Genomic DNA, 21,159 nt, shown 5'->3' on the forward strand with positions numbered 1-21,159 from the left:
CAAATTGGAATTCAAGCATTTTAAAGTGTGCCACAAGTACCTGGCACAGCTAGAAGGAATCAAATTATGTTCTCATTTACCCTGATGTAAATCTGGAACAATTACATTTATCCCGCAGCCTATAATTAGTGTCACGTACTGTTCACCAGTTTGCAGCAATTAAAGTCTTTATCAGCAGATGCGTTTTTAAGAAAATATGTGGCATTCATGTCAGAGTTTATATATAATAAAAGAAGAAGGGTAAGAACAGAATAAGACTGTTACCAAGCGAAAGGAGCGTAAAACAGACAGGTTTCCCATGCTGGACAAACCCAGTTCCATCAGGCTCAGTATAACAATTATGCTGTCAAAAATATTCCAGCCCTGCTGAAAATAGTAGTAGGGGTCAAGGGCAATTACTTTGAAGATCATTTCGGCTGTAAAAATCCCAGTGAAGACCTGCAGAAAGAAAATATGGAGTCAAAGTAACCTTTTAAGCACACCTCCTTGCTTGCAGACTTTCCACTGATACAGGTGAATACAGCGGAAAGCCAAGAATATTTTGCAAGCAAATACTTTATTTTTCATGGCTGATTCTTTATCAGTATTACAACTTAGTCTAGTCTTTTCATAATAACATTTGATACTGCTATAAACCTACAATGACATGTGTGTTCAAGCTCTGGATTGGAACATACATTTCTATCTCCTTCCGTCATCTGAATAATCCCAGTGGTAAAAAGCAAAGTGTAAAGGTGCCTTTTATAAAGGTTAAATCTATTCACTTCAGTGGAGAAACTCAAATGAATGGAGTGGGAGTGTTAAAGGGGTATTTGGGTTGTAGTGTACCTGCTGTACTATCCCTTTTTATTTTGTTATTATTATCAATACCAAGGCAACGCAAGCCCCCAGTCTTTCTGAGGTTATTGCTGGCACTGAAGGCGATTAGAAACTCTAATTTGAGTCCTAGTCTTTTTTTACAAATAGTCACGGCAATTTTCTTTTCACAGCAACTTGGGAACACATTGCTTATTTATGATCCAGTTCAAATGTCATATGGTGGAAGTTCTAATTGGAACATTTTTCTTTAAAACAACATATAAATATTACCTAAGAGGCAGAGGGAGAGGGAAAGAGAAAGCTGCTGACAGAAAATTCAGTTTTAACACATTCCTGCAAACTATCTCAGAGAATCAGATCTTGTCCTTTCATATACCCTTCTTAAGTACCAGTTTAAATGCACAATGCAAGGCTACAGTCAACTTAAAATGACAAAATGTGGGCATCAGGTTCTTCATATACTGATTTGTTTTTGTTCCAAGTCCCAGTACAAAGTGCACAGAGCTTCATGTTTCTGAAAAACTCTCTATTGCACTAATATTTTAAAGCACATGGTCTTCCACAAAACAGCCAATACCAATGCACTGTGTAGGTCAAAAAAGAGTGGGGAATCAGAGCTCGCATGTCAGTAACATACAGTCAAGGAGAAAGGTTTTCCTTCCAATTAGTTAAATATTTGTGGTATTATCCCAGCAAACCTGATCAAGTCTGATGTACAAAGTTGAGAAACCCCTTAAGATGTGGAAAGGAAAAGTTAAGATTATATAATTAAGATATTAAGGAGTAAAAATAAATTATCATCGCCTGCATTGGCAAAGGAAGGCTTGGCTTTACTTTGGAATGCTTCGGGAATTAATTCTTCCAAGCGGATATTTTACACAATTCTTTATGTAATATACTTTCTCTTTCTCATCAGGAAAATAAAACCTTGGGCTGCCACAATTTGGACTCTCACCCCATCACTGTCTCATACCAGGAACCCAATAAAACCACCTGTCTCATATTTATAATTAACCAACAATTTCTGAGTCCCAGGGGTCAGAGAGGACCAAAGATTCCCACCAGAATGCTCCAGTTTCCCTTAGGACAGAGAACAAGACAAAACTAGATGTGTGTGAAATTGTATCCAGGGGACTGCCTTAAAACCCACGGTACCACGCTGCGTACATTATGCAACCGTCTCGCAGAGAAATGACTCAGGAGGATCACTTTCTTTGCCTGAATCATTTTAATCAATAGCCTTCTGAGAAGGAAATGTCACAGTAAGATAGCAAAATGTCTGAGCCTTCCTGAAGGCACCGGGAATCGCGTACGTGCACCAGCTACGAATTTCAAACGGCAGTTGTCACATCGCCGGCACCTGGCACGCGGCGACTGCGCTGGTACAAGAGGCTGGACACTCGATACGATAAAGGCTGGAAAGAAAACAAGTAACTTAACATCCCACTGGTGCTAAATATGCCGCTGCTGATTTGAAGGACTTTGTCTTAAAAAACTTTGAAAAAGCTCTGATATTGTATAACAGTATCTCAGTTTCTAAAGGAAAATAAAATTTGGGAGAATCTTGCTCTATCTACCTATTTTTTAAGTGGTGGCACTGCAAAGGCAGACGAACCACGTAAAGATGTATGTGTGCTTGGCTGGTCTTCTGCTCACATTTGAAAATGTTGATTCCTGTAAGCGATGAACTAAAGGAGTTTGAAGGTAGCAGATGCTGCATGAGTAGATGGACAATCAGAGTAGGAGATCTCCGATGACTGGCAGCAGACGAAGAATTGCTCTCGGAGAAAACAAATCCATATTCCACTTTCATCCTTTCATTTCTCTCAGAAACACTTGTTTTGAGGAAAAAATGCCAAAGATCTGCCCTTTTTAATATCCCCCCCCCACGCACTTTAATGCTAGTGTAATCACTCAAAGAGGGTTAGATGGAATGGGAAGACGACAGCTAGCCAGCGTGGGGGCAGAGGAGGGGTCTGGCAGTCTGCGGCTTCGGGGATGCTGTCACCTGGCAGCCTGCCCTGGAGCTGGGACTCCTTTCCCTTTCACAGGGGATTGCAAAAAAAAAAAAAAAAAAAAGTCAATTTTCATTACTAATGACTTTGCAAAATCCTCCAAAAAATGGAATTACCTTTCTAACCTGCTCTACCCGCAATCAATCCAGTTATGCAGGGGTTTAGTAAAGCTGGCGAGGGCGACCTGGGATGGTCTGGCCTCTCGCTAACCCATCCTGGGATCTCAGTAAGGGGAGCCCCATGCCATCAGCTGCTACAAAAAATATTAGCAGGCTGTTTTGCTTATTTTACACTTTAGCACAAAGAGGAGAAATAGCTCTAAGCAGTGCTGAGAAAATCACAGTGAGATAATTTTTTTTTTTTTTTTTTTTTTTTTCCAAAATTTGCTTTGCAATTCCTTCCCCTGCTCGTTGTCTCCATTTCCTTGTTGTCACCTGGCCCAGACACATTTACTATCCGGAGTGCCAGAGGGGGAAACAGCAGCATTGCCACCTGCTCTGATGGATAGTGGGTCCGAAAGAGTTTTTTAAAGTCTTCTCAGAAGGCCACACATTGTTGAGTGACAACCCCACGACTTGTTGAGCAACAACCCCACGCAAGAGCTGGCTGCAAAGGGGAGCTGGATGCAGTCCTGTGAGATGACTGTCTGAGCTATCCTTCTCTACTGCTTTCCACAGAGGGCAAGAACATGGGTTTGAAGCAAGAGAGACCCAAACAGATTTTTGCTTAGCACAACAAAAGAGGGAGATTTGCCGAAACACAGCAGCTGAAAAACTGGAGACTGGTCCCACAGACTAGGAGGAGAACCTCAACCTGCCCAAGAAGGCCCAGAGCTAAAAATAACAAGGACCAGGGTAAAGAAGAAAATCCATATGGGATGTACCACATATTCTAGGGCTGATACAAAAAATCTAATTATTGCTACTGTCCACCTAAACCTGCCAGCGTAGGATGCATCTCACTAAAGAGACGTCACATCTGTAGTGTCTCTGTGTACAACCACTATAGTCAATGTTCACTGCAGTCACTGACCTCCAGGACACAGTTCACCTTATCCAAAAGTAAATGTCTTTAAAACGTCACATTAATTGTGCCTTAAAATTGTCCATTACTCTCCACTGACTTTAAAGGGTGACAAAGGCAACCAGCTCTGTCAGAGACCCTACGCTGTAAATACCTAAAGTTAGGCAAGGTGAATCCGATTTTGAGTTATTGCAGCTTTCTGTTTTATAGAAATAAAGGTCTTTTCTCTTCTCCACTATGAGCTCCTCCAATTCAAACTTAGCAGCATCCACATTCCAGGGTACTCCAGACTTATTTATGGTATCTTACAGGATATCTCTGCTTCTACCGCTAGATCTTAGGGGCGATTCCACCACGCCATAGCTAGATGGCATGTGCCTTTTCCAATACAGAGCATTCTAAAATTAAAAGGGCTTTAAACATTATGTTTTAAAGCAGTAAACCACGGTAACTTTTAAACATAAACACAGAGAAAGACAATTAAAAAAAGCTTCTGTTTTGTAGTAGCTGCAGAATTTTAGTGGCCCCCCGGGTTAACAAATTGTACCACATCGCCTCTGGAAAGGCTTTTCTGCTGTCCCTGCAGCTTGGCTGTAGATCTGTCAGTCTGCTTTTCCTCTGAGAAGTGCGGTCTCTGCTTACTTTGCAGCTCTCTCTCCGGCTGCTCCAGCTTGCACATTAAGAGTTTCCCCTCGAAGAGTTTTCTCTTCCCCATTAAGAGTTCCTGATGGGAACCTCGAGTTTCCCATCAGCTGCGCTTTGTACCCTGTCCCCTCTGCCCTGGGGTTTTGGGGTTTGCACGGGACCCAGCACATGCCGCTGGGCAAGGCAGGGAGGCACAGCAGGGCAGAGAGGGGCATACAGCAAATGTACCATAGGCACCTTACCACATACGTATCTACATATGCTCAAATAACACTCTTCTTCCCTTTAAGATCTTGCCTTGGTTTTTTCTGTGGTTTTTTTCTTTTTTCTTTTTTAACTTAAAAGTCACTATTAGTCACCAAGAACTGCTGCCTTATCATTGCTTTAACAGAAATCCCAAATAAACCTCATTAATCTTTCTCTTATCTCAGTTCATTAAACAGTTACAAGCCAGATACCTACCAGGAGCAACCCAGAAACATGGCTTTAATGCCTACTAATAACATTAGAATATGTTAATTTAATTAAAAATGGACCCTTGTCCTTCATTCATCTCTCTTCACCCCCAGAAAGAGGTGACTATGTGGACTTGCTTGATATGTCGTAGGCCAAGTGATGCTGACAGCATATCAAAAGGAGGCATTCCCAAGTCGCAGCCAAAACTTATTAAAAAAATAAGCAATGTTTGTTTTTTTTCTCCTGCTTTCCACAAAGCAGGAAATCCACTCCTCAGGTAGCACTTCAAGTTCCCGTTCACTTACCAAATTGCCTATGTAAAGCATGTGGTCAAACTCCTTTGTCATCTTGTAATGCTCCAAGGCCATGAAGAGCGTGTTCAGCACAATGCAAAGGGTGATGGTGAGGTCAGTAAATGGGTCCATTACCACGAACTTGACAAATTTCTTGATTAAAAGCCAAAGCGGGCAGCAATCCCAAATGAGAAATTTAACAGCAAAGTGGTTCCAGCAGGGAGGACATTTCTGGTGTGATTCCTCAAGCTCTAAGTCACAAGCAGTAAAGTAACAGTCAATTCACACTGAGTTATATGACAAGAGAACACTTAAAATGACTCATAATGTAGAGGAAGGCCCCTGAATTACCCCAAACTTTTTTTTAGGATAAAAATATTCCTGTCCTAACAGGCTAGCAAATTACACACTTTGAGGTTTTTGCCAGTTGACCTGCACTTAGCAGAGAGTGACCTATTCTGAAAGTAATAACCTTTTAAAAGCGTCACAAGCCAAAAGGGAGAATCACACTAAATATGTAAAGTCTAGTAATATATATAGGCTCAGATTCTTACTCTGTTTTCCATTTTGGCAAGCTCAAATGGATAAGAATACACTATCTTCATTTAACATTCCCAAGTCTCATTTTAGAAGTATCTTAAGTAATACCTTTTAAAGTGGTTAAGAGATGAAAGAGCTTAAATTCAATATTTAAAGCTGATTTAAGTACTTTTGAGCCAAAGTATCAGCGGTTATCAATAGGGATTCTGTTCTTGATGTGCAATCCAAAAAAGCATTAAGGTTCTCATTTCTTCTGAAAGGCCCAAATACAAAACCAGAGGAGTCCATAAGTCAGTTTTAAAATGCTGCTAAAGCTCCAATGTGCTTTTTAAAGGTGCTTTTAAAATATTACCTAAAATACAACTTTTATGTGTTCATTTTATTTGAGTACAAAAGAAGTGAAATAGCTTCATAAGTGTAATTTGTAATAAATGGTGAAAAAGAAAAGCTAAAAAAGACAGTTAATGGCTGAATGATAATGGTTAGCGGAATTGCTTAATGCTTTCCTTTTCTGATTCCTTTATAGGCATGGAATGCCGTATAACGGTTTTAGTCTATATAATTAGAACCTGCACTGATAACAGGAAAACTTCAGCCAAGGCTGTTATTTCAATCAGTTTATAAACAGCCTCCTCTCTCAAGCCAGGATGCATTCACTGGGCATTTTCCTTCATTGGCCAACAGAACTGTGGTATTAGGTGTCTTCTAGCAAGCTTTCTTAATATCAGATGATGTCCTCCAGCACAGATTTTGCACAAACATCTACACTGCTCCGAGATCTCTAGGAAACCAAATTGCTCCCAAAAAATAACTGTGTCTTTCCGGCCTCCAAACAGAGTTGACAGTTAAGTGCCTAAAATGATGTGAGAACCATCCATACTACAAACAATTTCTATACAAAATCCTAATTTTACACTTTTTTAGAAACTCACCTCGAAGCAATAAAGACTTCGGGGCAGTTACTTCCTAAAGGACATAATTTTCCAGGTAAATCCAAAAGAACAAATCTATCTATATCTATATTCCTCATAATCACTTTCAACCAACCCTGTTTATTCCACTGTTAATAATTTTGGGACCTTCATGATTGACACACATCAGATGTGTGACTCTTTTCCCTGAGGCTCCACACTTGACACAAGCCCCTTTAAGTCCAGGTTGCTGCTAAAAGGGGTAGTTTCATCCCTCTGAGCCTCAGCCACATGTTACTTCTCTGTCTTTTTGACAGCTTTTGTGCTCCTGGAGCTTCTGGTTGAGCTGGTTTTGCTCAACCTGCAGCTGCCGAAAACCAATTGCTTGTCTAATCAAACTGCAGGAACACAGCAAAGGGAGAAGGAGGGTGTGACTGTCCTCTTTTGTCAGCGATGTGGCATTAAAATGGTTTAAATCAATCAAGAACCCACATCCTTCTCCCACCATGACCGACCTTTGGAAATCACAACAGATTTAATAATTTTTGAAAGACATCTTCAAAAGGAAAAGTAAAATGAAAGTCATCTGGTGTCTTTTCTGCTACTTTATATTGTTTTAAAAAAATGGTCAGAAAACCACAAAGTTTGTGTTGGAGGTATTTTTCCTCTTATTTTTAAATGAAAAAAAAAAAAAAAGCCTAGGTCCTTCCTTGTCTGCAAGGCTTTGCAATGTCTGGAAGAAGAGGCAGGTGATGACTACCCAAGTGCCAAGAGCAGAAACCAGGTAACTAAAGGGGAAGGGATTTCTGGCCTGGCTGTTTCACACAATTTGGCACAAATCATACAGCTATTATTATAGTTAAAGTCTGTGATAAGTTTTATTCTAATTTGATATTCCTCTTGTTGTTAACGAGTATTCAATTTCAATGACTAATCAAAGTCTGGGAGTCAGAAAACCTTTCATAAGGGTTGAAACAGTTTTCTTCTCTATGAGGCTAAAAACGCACATCCTCTGAGTTACCTGAGACTTGATGGTCTCTATTTCTGTGGTAAAAAGTAATAGAAAGCACCATTAAATAAATAAGCAGAAGGAAGGCCTTTTAGGCATTCTTAACACATTATTAAGAAGCAAATCAGCCACAAAGCTAATTGCTAAAACCCCCACAGAAATAAAGTAAAACCTTTGCAGGCTACACTAAACACTGGGATACACTGAAGTGATTATTTACCTATTAAGAATACAATTCTTTCTTTATTTAAACGTATATATATGTCTGTTTGGCCACAAAACTGCTGAATGTAACCATGGGGGATGGTAAAAAGCTGAGGAAGAAGGGCTTTGTGGTTACGTGCTGGGCTGTCTCGAAAGAGTTAGGTTCAGTCTTTTTCTGTAAAGTGTCTCCCAGAGAAGTCCCTCCATCTCATCTTGCCTTCCTATTCATCAGTGACACAGAGAATAAGGCTGCAGGAGAATCCAGAATTTCCCTTGCTCCACACTGTGTCCTTGACAGACGTTCTTCTATGCTCTCAGTTGCTACCTCCTATCTTGTCTCAATTTACAATGTAGGAGACGCGAGGAACTACTTTCATGCTGCACGTAAAGAGCCTAGAAATGCGATGTCTTGCTATGAGTTGTCAGCTTGCTATCAATAAACTTGTGAAAGGGAAATGCAAGTTCCTGAGTATGGAAAGGCAGGGAAGGGAAATCCTCCTGCATCTAATGAGAAGCGTAATGAGCAATGGAAAAATTTGCTGAGAAATATTTGCATGGACAAATGGGTCCTTTGAGCCTCTTTAAATTTCACTGTGGGATTCAAACACTCATCAAACTGTTGTGTCCCACTAGCTGCTCTGCAAGGAGGAGACTTTCCTCCCCCACAGCTTGGAAGTTCTGCACATAGCTGGTGACTGCACATGCCATCAGCTCCAGAGAGATGAGATGTAAATGTATGTACAGTCACCCAAACAGTCTGGCGTTCCACGACCCTGCATCTTGGTTAGCCTTGTGTCAATTAAATGACACAGAAGCACAAAATAGTACCAGATCTGACTTTTTGATTATGTGGCCAGCATTTTGTCAGAATTTTTACAAGCACGAGTAATGCAGGGATACTATTACCTTCTGTTACAGCTTCAGCTATATTGTAGGGGTTGGAATAACTATCTATAATGCCTTCTAGCAAAACAGCAAGAGTTTGGTATTAGGATCTTTTGTGTCACTTGTTCCTGCCAGTCAACGTGGCTTTGAGTTGGGGAACTAAAGATGTGTCTTACCTTCCAGGGCACTGGTGATGATGCTGACAGCGCTCACTGCCCTCTGCCTCTGAAAGGGTTCGTCCGAGTGGTCCACCGATGGGCGGTGGGGCATTAGAAGCTGCTTCTTGCTCGCCTCATCCGAGGGAGAGGTCTGTTTAAATGAACACATTGGATTAGCAGAATAAAAGCCGGGCAGATATGGGGTAGCATTTTCAAAATGGCCTAAGCATTATTTTTCCCACCTGAGAAGTCCAAAGATCACTGATTTCCTAATTACGCACACGCTGATGGGGGGGTACTGGTTTTGGAAATAGCACTTTGAGTAATTTTGGAAACTTTACCCTGCCCTTTACCTTCATCTAAACAGGTGAAAGATGCAGGTGAAAATAAAGAGATGCTTCTGATGCTAGAGAAGCAGCAGTGCTGCTTTGCCATGCTCTTTGCTTGTGAAAGAAGCCCTGCTTAATTACATTAATTATTCCATTATTTCTGAAATGTGTTAACTGTTTAATTATACTGCTAGAAGAGGAAAAGGGGCGTGGGTAACAGCTCCATTACAGGCCTCTGATATCATACCAAGCAAACTGACTCCTCAACACATGTTTTTTCTTGTTCTGAAACACTGCCAAATCTCAGGAACATATTGTCATTCTGGTGATCTTTGGTGTCACGGATTCTGAAGCTCCATAATTAGGGGAGAATCTCAGCTTATTTTTTCACAGGAAAAAAAACAACAACCCAAACTATCTAGTTCTCATGTTTCTCAAGCAAAAGCTAAAAAAAAAATCACCACAAAGAAATCAAATAACAGAAAAACAGACATGCCAAACTGTCTTTATTTAATATTTCATTTTAAATTAGTTTTATGCTTTTTGAAGGATTGGGTTTCTGAAGTCAGCCAGAAACACAGTACGGCTGCAGACACACACCATATTAAATACTTTATGTTGTCAGCTCACAGGAGCAAGATGTTAAGACTTTTATTATTACAAGCTCCCACTTCACACAGAGACAACTCCCTCTTGCTTTACTCCTCCAGCTCTCCCACAGGTGGGAGGAAGGGTGGTAGTGGAGATGTAAGGATCTGGGAAAACCAAGTTCAACGTCATTGTCTGTCACAGACCTTCTGGTCAAGACAGTCTCCCAAATTAAATGTTTTAACAGCCCCTGTCCTGCTCCTCCAAGATACAGGCTGTGAGGTCGGAGGCACCACATAAGCAAGAGTCAGGCACTGGAGATAGGCGGGTCCTGATGGCTCTTGCAATATAGCTCAAGGAAATGTGAAAGGAGAAGAAATCCCTACGAAGATGATAACCCTTGGTTTATACAGATATCAGAGTAGCTGCTTTTGCTTCTCCATAGTGAAATGAGCTACAGGAATCAGATTCAGTCTTCCGGATCTTCTCTCATCACCTGGGTCTGAAATGGCCCTAACCACCCAGAGCAGCACCCAGGATGCCAACCGAGACGAGCCATAGGCAGCAGCTCCACCGCTCTGCTGTCTCCTGACATGTAGCCAGAGGGACTCAGGATCCCTTCTCTTCACCATTTCTCTGTCATAACTGCTCTTCAAGAAAGGGAATTCCATGAGAATGACAGGAGAAAAGCACTGAAGCTCTTTGAGCTGTCTTTCTGGAGCGTGACCTCTTCAAGGCAGGGGACAACCCCTTGTCAGGTGGCTGTAAAGGACAAAGCCATTTGGCCACTGGCTGAGACTTAAAATAATAGCTAGTATACTGGTCCGAGGTCACTTCAACATATTGCAGATAAAAATATCAATCACTCCAAGATCAGAGAAGAGCAAGGGCTTTTAAAGTAAGCATTTAAAACATTAGTTAAGCCAGAAAAGCAGTGATGCTTCAAAAAGTCTTCCCCAGTCCCCTAACCCCATCCCCCCCAAGATGTTCTCTTTTGTTAAAACAATTGGCTTATTGTCCATTGAGTTATTGACAGAGTCATGTCAAAAGAAGAGGTGTAATCAGAACCCATTCAAAGAGAATCCTACTTGTGCACAACATAACAAGAAATCACTCTATTGTAGCTTTGGAGCTGGGAAACCAGGAACAATATTTCAGATGCATTAGTTTGCTTGATTCCCTTCCCCTCAAAAACATCCAATAAAAAGCCAAAGAAAAACAAATGTTTTTTAATGAAGAAACCATCTACAAAATTGCATAATCATTCACACTAGTTTGGAGCACATAACAAATATATGGGACTGAAAAGAAATAACTAGAAAAAGAGAAAAAAAAACAAACCATGAGGGACACAAACTTCTGAGTAAATAAAAATGTAAAAGTAAAGAAATAGGAAAAAAAGCCAAATAAAAATCCAAGTCTTCCAGTTCCCTCTGCCTGTAGAATGAACCATAATAAAACCTCAAATTTAAAATTATTCTGGATCATCTATCTCTTTTTAAACTGTACCATCTTCCCATACTATTTAACTCAAAGCTTAGGACATCCCAGTAGCATGTCTTTATACAATCCCATCCCCAGAAGTCCCAGTTTTCTCACTGTCAAGAAAGATACTGTATTCCTGTTCATGTATGCAGAAGTGCTTTTGCAGAAGCTATGGGTTGGTGGCCTTTATCTGAAAGCCTCCTTTTATTCACAGGTGCAAAGAGAATTCACTGCAGAGGTAAAAAGTCGAAGGAAAAACATTCAGAGATTCATTCTTTCTATATTTTTGACTCAGCTAAACCAGGGTAAATGAAAAGTCCAGGTTGGGCATATCCTTCACAAAAAAAGCTAGTAGGGAACTGATGTTTCCCCTAGGTTTGATGTGATATTCCTATATCAAAAATGCTTTTAAGTCACTGTATTTTTCTTTCCATTCCAGCATCCTCAGTCCTGCCCCCTGTGTCACAAGAAGCAGTCCCCAAGACTTCAGGAGTCCTGCTGGAGTCAAGGGGACTCTTTGCGGCATGCTGTCCTCTGCGTGCAGAGGGGTATTTCTGAAGGAGATAAATGCATGGGTCCTTCCTTCATCTCTGGAGGAGTGAGCTGGTGCACTTTGTTGTTTTGAACCATGTTCAAAGCAAGTGCTACCGCACGTGACAGCCTCCCACCCACCTGGCAGCACGTGCCCTCACCAGAGGACAGAGCCCAGAGCCCGCTGCTTCCCACCTCCAGGGAGGTGGTTCTGCCCCTCTACTCTGCTCTGGTGAGACCCCACCTGGAGTACTGTGTCCAGCTCTGGGGTCCCCAACATAAGAAGGACGTGGACCTTTTGGAGTAAGTCCAGAGGAGGGCCATGAAGATGATCAGAGGGCTGGAGCACCTCTCCTATGAAGACAGACAGAGAGAGTTGGGGTTGTTCAGCCTGGAGAAGAGAAGGCTCCAGGGAGACCTTATAATGGTCTTCCAGTATCTGAAAGGGGCCTACAAGAAAACCAGAGAGGGACTTTTTACAAGGGCATGCAGTGATAGGATGAGGGGTAATGGCTTCAAACTGAAAGAGGGTAGATTTAGATTAGATATCAGAAAGAAATTTTTCACTCTGAGGGTGGTGAGGCACTGGAACAGGTTGCCCAGACAAGTTGTGGATGTCCCATCCCTGGAGGTGTTCAAGGCCAGGCTGGATGGGACTTTGAGCAACCTGGTCTAGTGTCCCTGTCCAGGGCAGGGGGCTGGAAATAGGTGATCTTTAAGGTCCCTTCCAACGTAAACCATTCAATGATTCAATGCTCCCTGCCAGCTGCTCAGCAGCAGGCACACAGAGGAGGTTCGTCCCCACAGCCAGGACACAGTATATGGCAGGCAGTGCAGGGGTGTAAGGAATACTCCTGTGCTTTTTCGGGAGAACATGGTCTCTTTCCCAACAGAGCAGTAGATCTGTCACATAGTCAGCTTGCCATTTACTATAAAGTATTTGTCCAGGAAAGAAAGTTTCCGTCCAGGTGAATTGCTTAAAATTATTGAAGTTACTTAGGGAAGCTTATTAGCTTTTGTTCTTTGTAAAGAATAGATATGTGAGTGTTTTTATTATTATTATTTATTTTAGAATAGAGATAACTAATAGTCACACAAGGAACTGGCAGGTTTTGCACTCTGAGATAGAGAGCAGTTCCAGGAACTGGACAAACAAGGCATCATAAAGGCTATTATCATTACAGAGAGAATATCCACGGGCACTGTTGTTCATCATACTTGTATTTCTACAGAAATTAAGCAAAAATAACAGCAGTCCCTACAGTTATGCAAGGAGTCTCCTTAGGATCCAGATGAGAAATCACGATGGAGCTAAACATAGGCACCTCCAGCAGGACAATATTATTTGTGTTGCTCCCTGATTGACTGGAAATATTTCTCCTTTGGATTAGGCAAACTCTATAGGGACAAACATACCATTCAGTAATTTACATGTAAATGAAGCTACATAACACTGCAGATTTATTTTCTTCTGAGTGCCTACAGTTCTGAGCTATGTCAAAACTGTTATGTGAAGATGGGCTTATACATGGTAGCATTTTAAAGACCACATTTGGGAACTGGGACAGGTTTAATTTTCCTTGTACAGTAAAAAGCTTTTCAAGCATAAGAAGAGGTGGACAGGCCACACCATGAACAATGGACCCAGTAAAGCACTAGCACAAATATTTAATGAGATTAAAGGTGACCATAATAGCACACAGTCTATTAAAAAGAAGCTATTTAATTTTGTGGATGCTTGATTATTTAAAGAGATGCGCTGTAAACGGGAGCAGCTTGCAATATTTGTGCAAAATCTGAACGATTTGTGCTCAAAATGTACGAAAATAAAGTTTGAAATGAGCAGAAACTAGAGCCGCAGTGACAAATCTGTGTGTGACAGCGGCAGAGGGCTAGTGAGCTTTTGCCCACATAACTTATTGGCAGTGGTTTTTGGATGACTTATTTTTTCGACCTTTTCTCTGAACATGGAAACTGATAACACTTTCCCTTTATACCAGTCCTGTGGCAAAGCAAGAAGGGAAAAAAAGAAATTTTATCTCGGGGCGGTTCTAGGGTCAACAAGAAAACCTCAAACCAATGTGGTCAGCAAAACCGTTTTATGCTTTGCAGCAACAAAAGCCAAGGTCTTTTTTTTTTTTTTTTAATGAAAAAGACCGAACAAAAGTTTATCTAGAGATAAGATTCTAAATCCTTAATTGGGCACCTCGATAAGCAACCTAGCCTTTCTTAAGGGCTCACTCCCCACCAGTTTTCACTCCTGTCAAGCTACCAATACTCAACATTTTTAATTTCCAAAAAGAAAAAGCATACGTGCGACCAAGAGAAATTTCAGGAAAGGTTGTATGTGCAAGACAGAGACCCCAGATACTCCAACCTCAGCCTTGTTGCCCATCCTAAAGCCATGTCACGGGTGGCCCCACCCTGCTCCTGGGCTGATGGTGAGCTCTGGTGGGCTGGTGCCCCAGGGAGAGCAAAGCAGTGGGGACCACCAGTTAACAGGCCACTTGCAAACAACCACCTCCTCAGTCCTGTGTCCATTTCTCTGCCGCTTCTAATCTCCAAAATAATTGGAAAGTGAGGCTAAGCTAAAAACCTTGAGATTTCCCTTCAGAGTTACAGAAAGGGCTCCAGTTGGCTTTAGGAGGTGAGAGGGGGTGCTGTCATGTGTATTTCTTAACCTTCAAGAAATTCTTGATAACAGGTGACATCTTACTCATCCTCCTCAGATCCCATGGATAAATTGAGCTCCAGATAACAGCTCATTAACTTAATCCAATTCTCTTCAAACAGATCAATACCTTGTGAAGGGAGATGTTATTCTAACCTCTTAACTAAGAAACACCAAGACACAACAGAACAATACATAAACCTTAGGAGTGCCCAGTTTGAAATCATCTACTGAAACTATGGTCTGCTTAAGGGCTGCAGGTTGGAAACTCAAAACCAGAGATCGTCACGTCTTGTTTGATGTTTACTCTGCCTTTTAAATCAGAAATGCTCTTCCAAGCTTTTGCCAAACCAGAATTCAGTGGTGTCCCTGCTCAGTAGCAATCAGACAGGTGTTACACTCATCAGATGCTACTGAGCATCACAAAGGCGCCTAAAATGTGTTTTGCCAGCTCCATCAACTCAGATGTTGTGTTTACATGAGTGAAGCCACACTTACACCTTAGGAAACTGCGAGTCAAGGCTTAATGCATATTACAGTGATGCCTTTTCATGGACTGGTTCTTCATCTCTTCTTCAGGGAAGATACAACAGATAGCACAAGTGGGTCCTTTTTCACCATGAGCTTAGACTTGTACGAAATAAACAGCAGCAGCAGGGTCAGTGGGGTTAATGAAGTAACTACAGCTTTCCCCTGCAACATCTTTCTTTTGCCTCCTCCAAACATATCAAGAGACTATAAAAACAAGCCAGAGCTGCTAAGAACAAACTCAACTTCAAATTTTAACAAGAAAAAGGTGAACATAATCAAACACAAAGCCCAGAAGCATGTTGATTTATCTCCAAGCACACTGAGGTGTCGGATTTGCTATTTCCTTTCGCCTGCGCTCCACAGCTGAGGCTGCACGTTTCTGCCCAGCGCTTATAGTTCCTGTAGCAAATACATCTGTACAGCAATGGGCTTCTTGCCAATTAGCTTTTAACTCCAGGTCACATTTTCTGGATAGATTAGATACCAAACCTGTTTTGCAGGAGACACAACATCCTTCACATTGCATCACTGAACGAGCATCTGTTACTATAGCGCCTGACTGTTATTTCCTAGATGACCAGGGAACTGCCAAGTGAGCTCACCCACCCAGGCCGTTTAATTTTCAACATCCATTTTTTAAAAGGCAGGAACCTGATAAATGAACAGAAATGCCAGCAGAGCTCAAAGCCTCCCTGTCACCTCAGGGCCCAATCCTGTAAAATACCAATATTTCCTGTGAAAGGCTGAGTGCTCTCATGCTTTGTTAAGCTTTTTCTGACAGCTGGGAGAGCCTCAGCAGCCAGCAGAGCTGCTCTCCTTACACAGAAAATGGGGACATCCGCTGCTCATCTCCTGAAGCCTTTTACTTTGGTTCAGATTATTTTATTTCTTTTTTTTAAAAGAGGTGCAGAAACTCTTTCTTCCACAGTTTCTTTTTTCCACAGCTTATTTTGCACCGAGCTAAGTTCACTAAAACTCCGCTATCTACAAATAGTGTTTCAGTTGCTCAGCTGTCTAAAGACTGAATTTCACTGAATTTCACTGAATTTTTTTTTAGAGTTGGAAGGGACCATATAGATCATCTAGTCCAACTCCCCTGCTGAAGCAGGATTGCTTAGAGAATGCTACTCAGGACTGCATCCAGGCGGGTCTTGAAAATCTCCAAAGAAGGAGACTGCTCTCAAGACTGTTCTTCCTTGTCTGCAGAGAGCAGAAATGGGAGTAGTAAAGTCCTAAATGAACGAAGGTGTGAACATCTGAAAAAGCAGCAACAGCCTCAAAACTGTCAACAAAACAGATAATTCTCACACCACACAGCTTCCCACGCGCAGCACGGGCCTTCCCTCTCACGTACAGTGTGAGAGTTTATTTGCAGGACTACAGGGAATGCCCGGATAGGTGAGGAAAAAAATTCAATCCTAAACTTGAAAGGGAAGAAGCTGCCTGGCTCTAGAGAAAGAAAAACTACTTCTCAATTTACTGATAATCTGACACCACGGCTGGGATCCATCTCACTCGCCTTTCTCTTCAGGAAATACCTTGCCCAATACATGTTAGAATCACATTTGCTTATTTCTCCACCAATGTAACCCGGTTTTGGCACCTTGTTACTCTGAGTGGGTTTCATCTCTCCTGACTTAAGACACGCGCAATACAGAGTTATTAACCTTGGGCTCCCCTTGTAGTTAAAGTGAACAGAAAGAGGCACTTTTAGGAATAGAGGTTGTTCTGACCCATTTTAGATCTCTAAGATGAAATAAATCCTGCCCACACTGACTGTGGTGACTAGATCTCCGTTGCTTTACAGCCTGTTGAGAGTAACGAGCTCCAATATAGATTATCTACATGAAAAGAGATAAATTCCCACCATATCAGACAGGCAACCTGCCCAAATTGCCCTCCTTGTGTAGCAGCTGTTTCCAAAACACCATCCCATGGTTTTCCATGTGAATTCATGCTTGGGTCCTAATGGTATCAGTCTTAATAGTCTTATTTACAGACTTATTAAATATTTTGCAGCAGTGCTGCTTTGCAACAAAGATCCTGGCAATCTGCAAAAGACTTGAAGTCTGTTGATCATCTCCTCATCTTTCCTGGGTGTTGTTTGAACTGGATGCTAAATCCTTCTGGGAGCTACCTTTGGACTGTAAAGACAGCCCTCTGCAAGTAGCTGTACAGAAGACCAGAGGTTAGATGCAAACAGATAGCAACCGGTGGGAGAAAACACAGCCTCAAGACGCTAAGACTCACACCAAATCTTTTTAAAAACATCATTTTCTAGCCACTGGACAATGTCAGATATTCAAACATCAAAAGAAACCAACCTAAAAAAATGTCCCTACAAGAAAATAAAATTTATATCAAACCCAAGGTATACGCCTCCAGCCAGCTCTGAAGGGGAAGTGTCAGCAGAAGTCATGACCCTCTCTTATGCACCACAAGACACACGTTGCTGTGTGAATTAGCCTGTTGTCTTCCCACCCTGCCTAGGATGGAAGGTCTGGGTTTCTCACTGCAGACTGCATATCGTGTAAATCAATTACAGCAAACTCCAACAACATTTAGAAGGAAACAAGAGCGTGAATCACATACAAAAGTTATAAAGTACTCACCAGGTCGCCTGTCCCAGGTTTTTCCATAATAACTGGGGGGAGCAGTAACCCTGCAGGAGAAGTAGGGTCTGGGTTGAGTGCCCCGGTGCCTCCTCCTATCAGGGAAACCACACCATTGCAATCCACTGAGCTGTTCCTTTTGCCCGTCTGGGTGTAGTTGGGAGTAGTAGGGTGAGAACTATGGCTCACTTGACTTTGCACGCTCGGACGCCTCCCAGATCTTGGAATTAAGAGAGAGCCCCGGTGGCTTTCATTTTCCCCAGCAGTGCTGATCTCATCATCGGCAAAATCTGTTTCGGAGCCAGTGTCTCTACCACGGAGTCGGAAACTGAATATGCTTCCGTGGCTGGTTCTGCGCTTCACCAAGTTTGCACTGGGACCATAACTAATGCCAAGGAGAGTCTAGAAACCCCCAGAAAGGAAAAAGGGGAAAGAGAAACAACATTTTGCAACATGTTTTCAGGAGCGAGGAAGGTCTGGGGAGAGCAGTAAGTTCCATTTTAAATCAAGTGGTTCAGAGAAAGACTTAAATACGCGTACTCAACCTTCACAAAGTTAAGAGGTTGAATAGTCATTCCTAGCCATTAGGTATTTGTCTAGTACTTGACAGTTAAAGATGTACTAAAATAGGAAGGGTCAAGGTGGCATTCGCCTCACAGTGTGATGCTCCCTTTGCTTCTACTCCCTCCACAACTGGTAAGTGCCAACGGACCTGGGAAGGCAGCACAAGGAGTGGAAGACAGGAGCAGGGAAGGGGATCCAGCTCCAGTTTACTGCGTTATCACACATCTTCGTAACAGCTAGGGAAGGAACGTTGCAGTGGAAGAAGAAGAGATAAAGAAACAGGGCAGGAAATGAACTGCAGGGAAAATGAGAAGAAGAGGGAAGAAGAAGAAGAAGCAGAATACGACGGAAGAAGGTGATAAAGGAAAAAAAACCAAAACAACAAAAGCAAGAGCAAGAAGAGGGATATGGTTTATTAGTTTGTAGATTGATTATCCCAATGCATATGGCTGCTTTAAGGTGTAGGTAACAGAAGTCTCCCTTATACCCAAATATCAGCCTCGACGATCCACTCTGACATCAGCTTGTGAGAGTGCAACCCTGACAGAGCATCAGCAAGACATAGCCAAGCACTAAACACACCTAAGCCCCGGCAGAGTGAAAAGGATGTTCAGAAAATGCATAAGGAATTCAAGTCTATCCCCTTCCCTCATATCTGGAGAGGAAATTATTGGAATAAGAGCATTTAGGCAGAACATACTTTTGATTTTATGACCTGTACAGAATTTTCAGCTTCTTCAGAACTTTCTCATGAGCAAAGTATATATGAAGAGAAGTCAGATCTCCACAGCATCCACAAACCAAATGAAGCCTGATTTAATTTCACACCGTAGCTCACACCACTGAGTTACGTAATGATGCTATTTTGTGACACTGGTACAAGGAAGAGTACAAAAACCAGGCCCCTTCTGACTAAAACCAACCCATTTGGATTGCTACCAAATTTTAACCGGTCAAAAATCCATGCCTGGGTTTCCATGGCAGAGTCATTGAGACTGATTTCTGATGGCAACACACTTCCAGCTGCTCAGATTGCATCTGAATGATGACTCAGCCTTACTCCCTCCAACCATGCCAGACACAGCCTTGCAGAGAAGATTTACTATAAGCTTTGAAATGTCTCTCCCATGTTTCTCATGCATATGACATCCAGGGGTGAAAAGTGAAAACAAGATATATTAATCTAAGAAAAAAACTGGCAATGAACAGCTCCAATCCATGGTCATTCTGGTACGTGGTGTCTTGAAACCCACCCAGAATGAAGCTAAAGCACAATTCTAGCTTCAACAAAGGTGTAATTTGTAATGCAACCCACTCCACCAATGAGACAACAACAAAAACTATTAGATTAAAAAATGCATGTCATTTACAGAAATCCAGCTCTGTGTAAATTTTGTGAGCTGGGGAGTCATTAATTGGTCACATTTACTTACATCACTTATATGTTTTCTATGAGCTTTTTATGGCTGCCAAGTATCCCTAAATTCACTGACAACAAAATATAAAGAGACTTAGCCCATTACATGGCTATTCAAAAAAACAAAATAAACTGATTTAAACTTTGCCCTCAGTTAAGCAAAGACAAATTATCTGAAGCTATTTATGGTCATTTGATACATACAGCATGTGCAGATTCATATTCATGCATGTCAGTAACATTTACATAAAACCCTATTTAACAACAGTCTCTTTCTATTTTCTTCCCTGCAATAGAAAGTAGAAACATGTGCCACAAAGTTTTGACTTGAAGGCAACTAGCAAAGGAATATAAAAATGTTAATAACATCTTTGTATAGCATTTATAAAAAGCCCTCAGAGACAAGTTTCCTCCTTTTCTCCTCTCTTTTCATTTTAAGCTTTGCAGGTTTCTTCTAAGAATTTTTTTATCTCTAGTAGGGATAGGATAGATATAATCAGATGAATGAAATTAAAGTAAGAAAATAAACCAGATTGTGGGTAATCTTGAAGCAAAAAAAAAGCAAAAAAAATTGAAAATAAATAGACTTGTAAGAATGTTTAATGGGCATTTTTAATTCATTTTGAAAAGAAAGTGATAATATGTTTCCTTCCACTGTTCTGAAACAGGTTATCTGCAGGTCAGTCATTATATTAAATATCTAATTCTTCACTTCAGCTGAAAATTTCAGCTTTAATTGCCTATTCAGAGCCTGGTCTATTCTGCAAAGTGCAGTGTGGAATAAGTGATGTTTCAGACCATGGCTTACCATTCTCCTCTGACCATCATCGTAGTCACACTTGGGATTCCTTTGGTCTTCCCCATACTCTTCTGCCCCCAAAGATTTCTTTTTCTTTCGCTTATTTCTTCTTTCCTTGGCATTTTTGGATGCTAAAGGTGACATTTCCAACGAACTAAGTGACATTGAATCAATTCCTTTAGCAGCTAATGCCTAAAGCAGAAGATGGTAGAAGGTGTAAAATTTATTATTTGAGTTAAGGAACTCAGTGAGAACTAATAATTACTCTGCTCAGCAATTACATTTTACTTTAAATTTTAAGGTTGTATAGGAGATAAGTTTAAAATTTCAGGTGGTCATTAATCATAAAACTATCTCACATGGTGGGAACTGGTCTTAACCTGTTTCTAACCTCTACGTTTAGTCACAGGAAAATGTTCCCAGTACAAATACACACATGCAGGTTGGCTACCCAGATCCTATGATGGAGCATTAGGAACGGCTGTATAAAATAATGTCTATGTAGAGCTCACACACAAGATGGTTTGACGTTTCACAAGAGGAACAGCCTGTGTGCACACACCTGCAGGTGTACGCTCCACACACATCTCAGGAGGAACATTTCTCATGCCAGTTAACAAAAAAAAGAATCTCATGCTGAGGGACCTCAGACTTCAGCCCCTTGGACCAGGAGA

General features: G+C 41.4%; 1 protein-coding gene across 1 annotated transcript in view; it reads right to left on the reverse strand.

The window, feature by feature from the left end:
- LOC141471274 (sodium channel protein type 5 subunit alpha-like) overlaps positions 1–21,159 on the reverse strand; it is a 217,763-nt gene that overhangs the window by 97,045 nt on the left and 99,559 nt on the right. Inside the window, exons 11-15 of the mRNA XM_074157715.1 lie at positions 20,495–20,677; positions 17,706–18,107; positions 8,977–9,109; positions 5,264–5,502; positions 265–438 (exon numbers count right to left, since the gene is read on the reverse strand). Coding sequence (XP_074013816.1) covers positions 265–438; positions 5,264–5,502; positions 8,977–9,109; positions 17,706–18,107; positions 20,495–20,677 — 1,131 coding nt within the window. The remainder of the gene's footprint in view (positions 1–264; positions 439–5,263; positions 5,503–8,976; positions 9,110–17,705; positions 18,108–20,494; positions 20,678–21,159) is intronic.

The sequence above is a fragment of the Numenius arquata genome, chromosome 12, assembly GCF_964106895.1.
Source record: "Numenius arquata chromosome 12, bNumArq3.hap1.1, whole genome shotgun sequence".
NCBI classification, from domain to species: Eukaryota; Metazoa; Chordata; class Aves; order Charadriiformes; family Scolopacidae; genus Numenius; species Numenius arquata.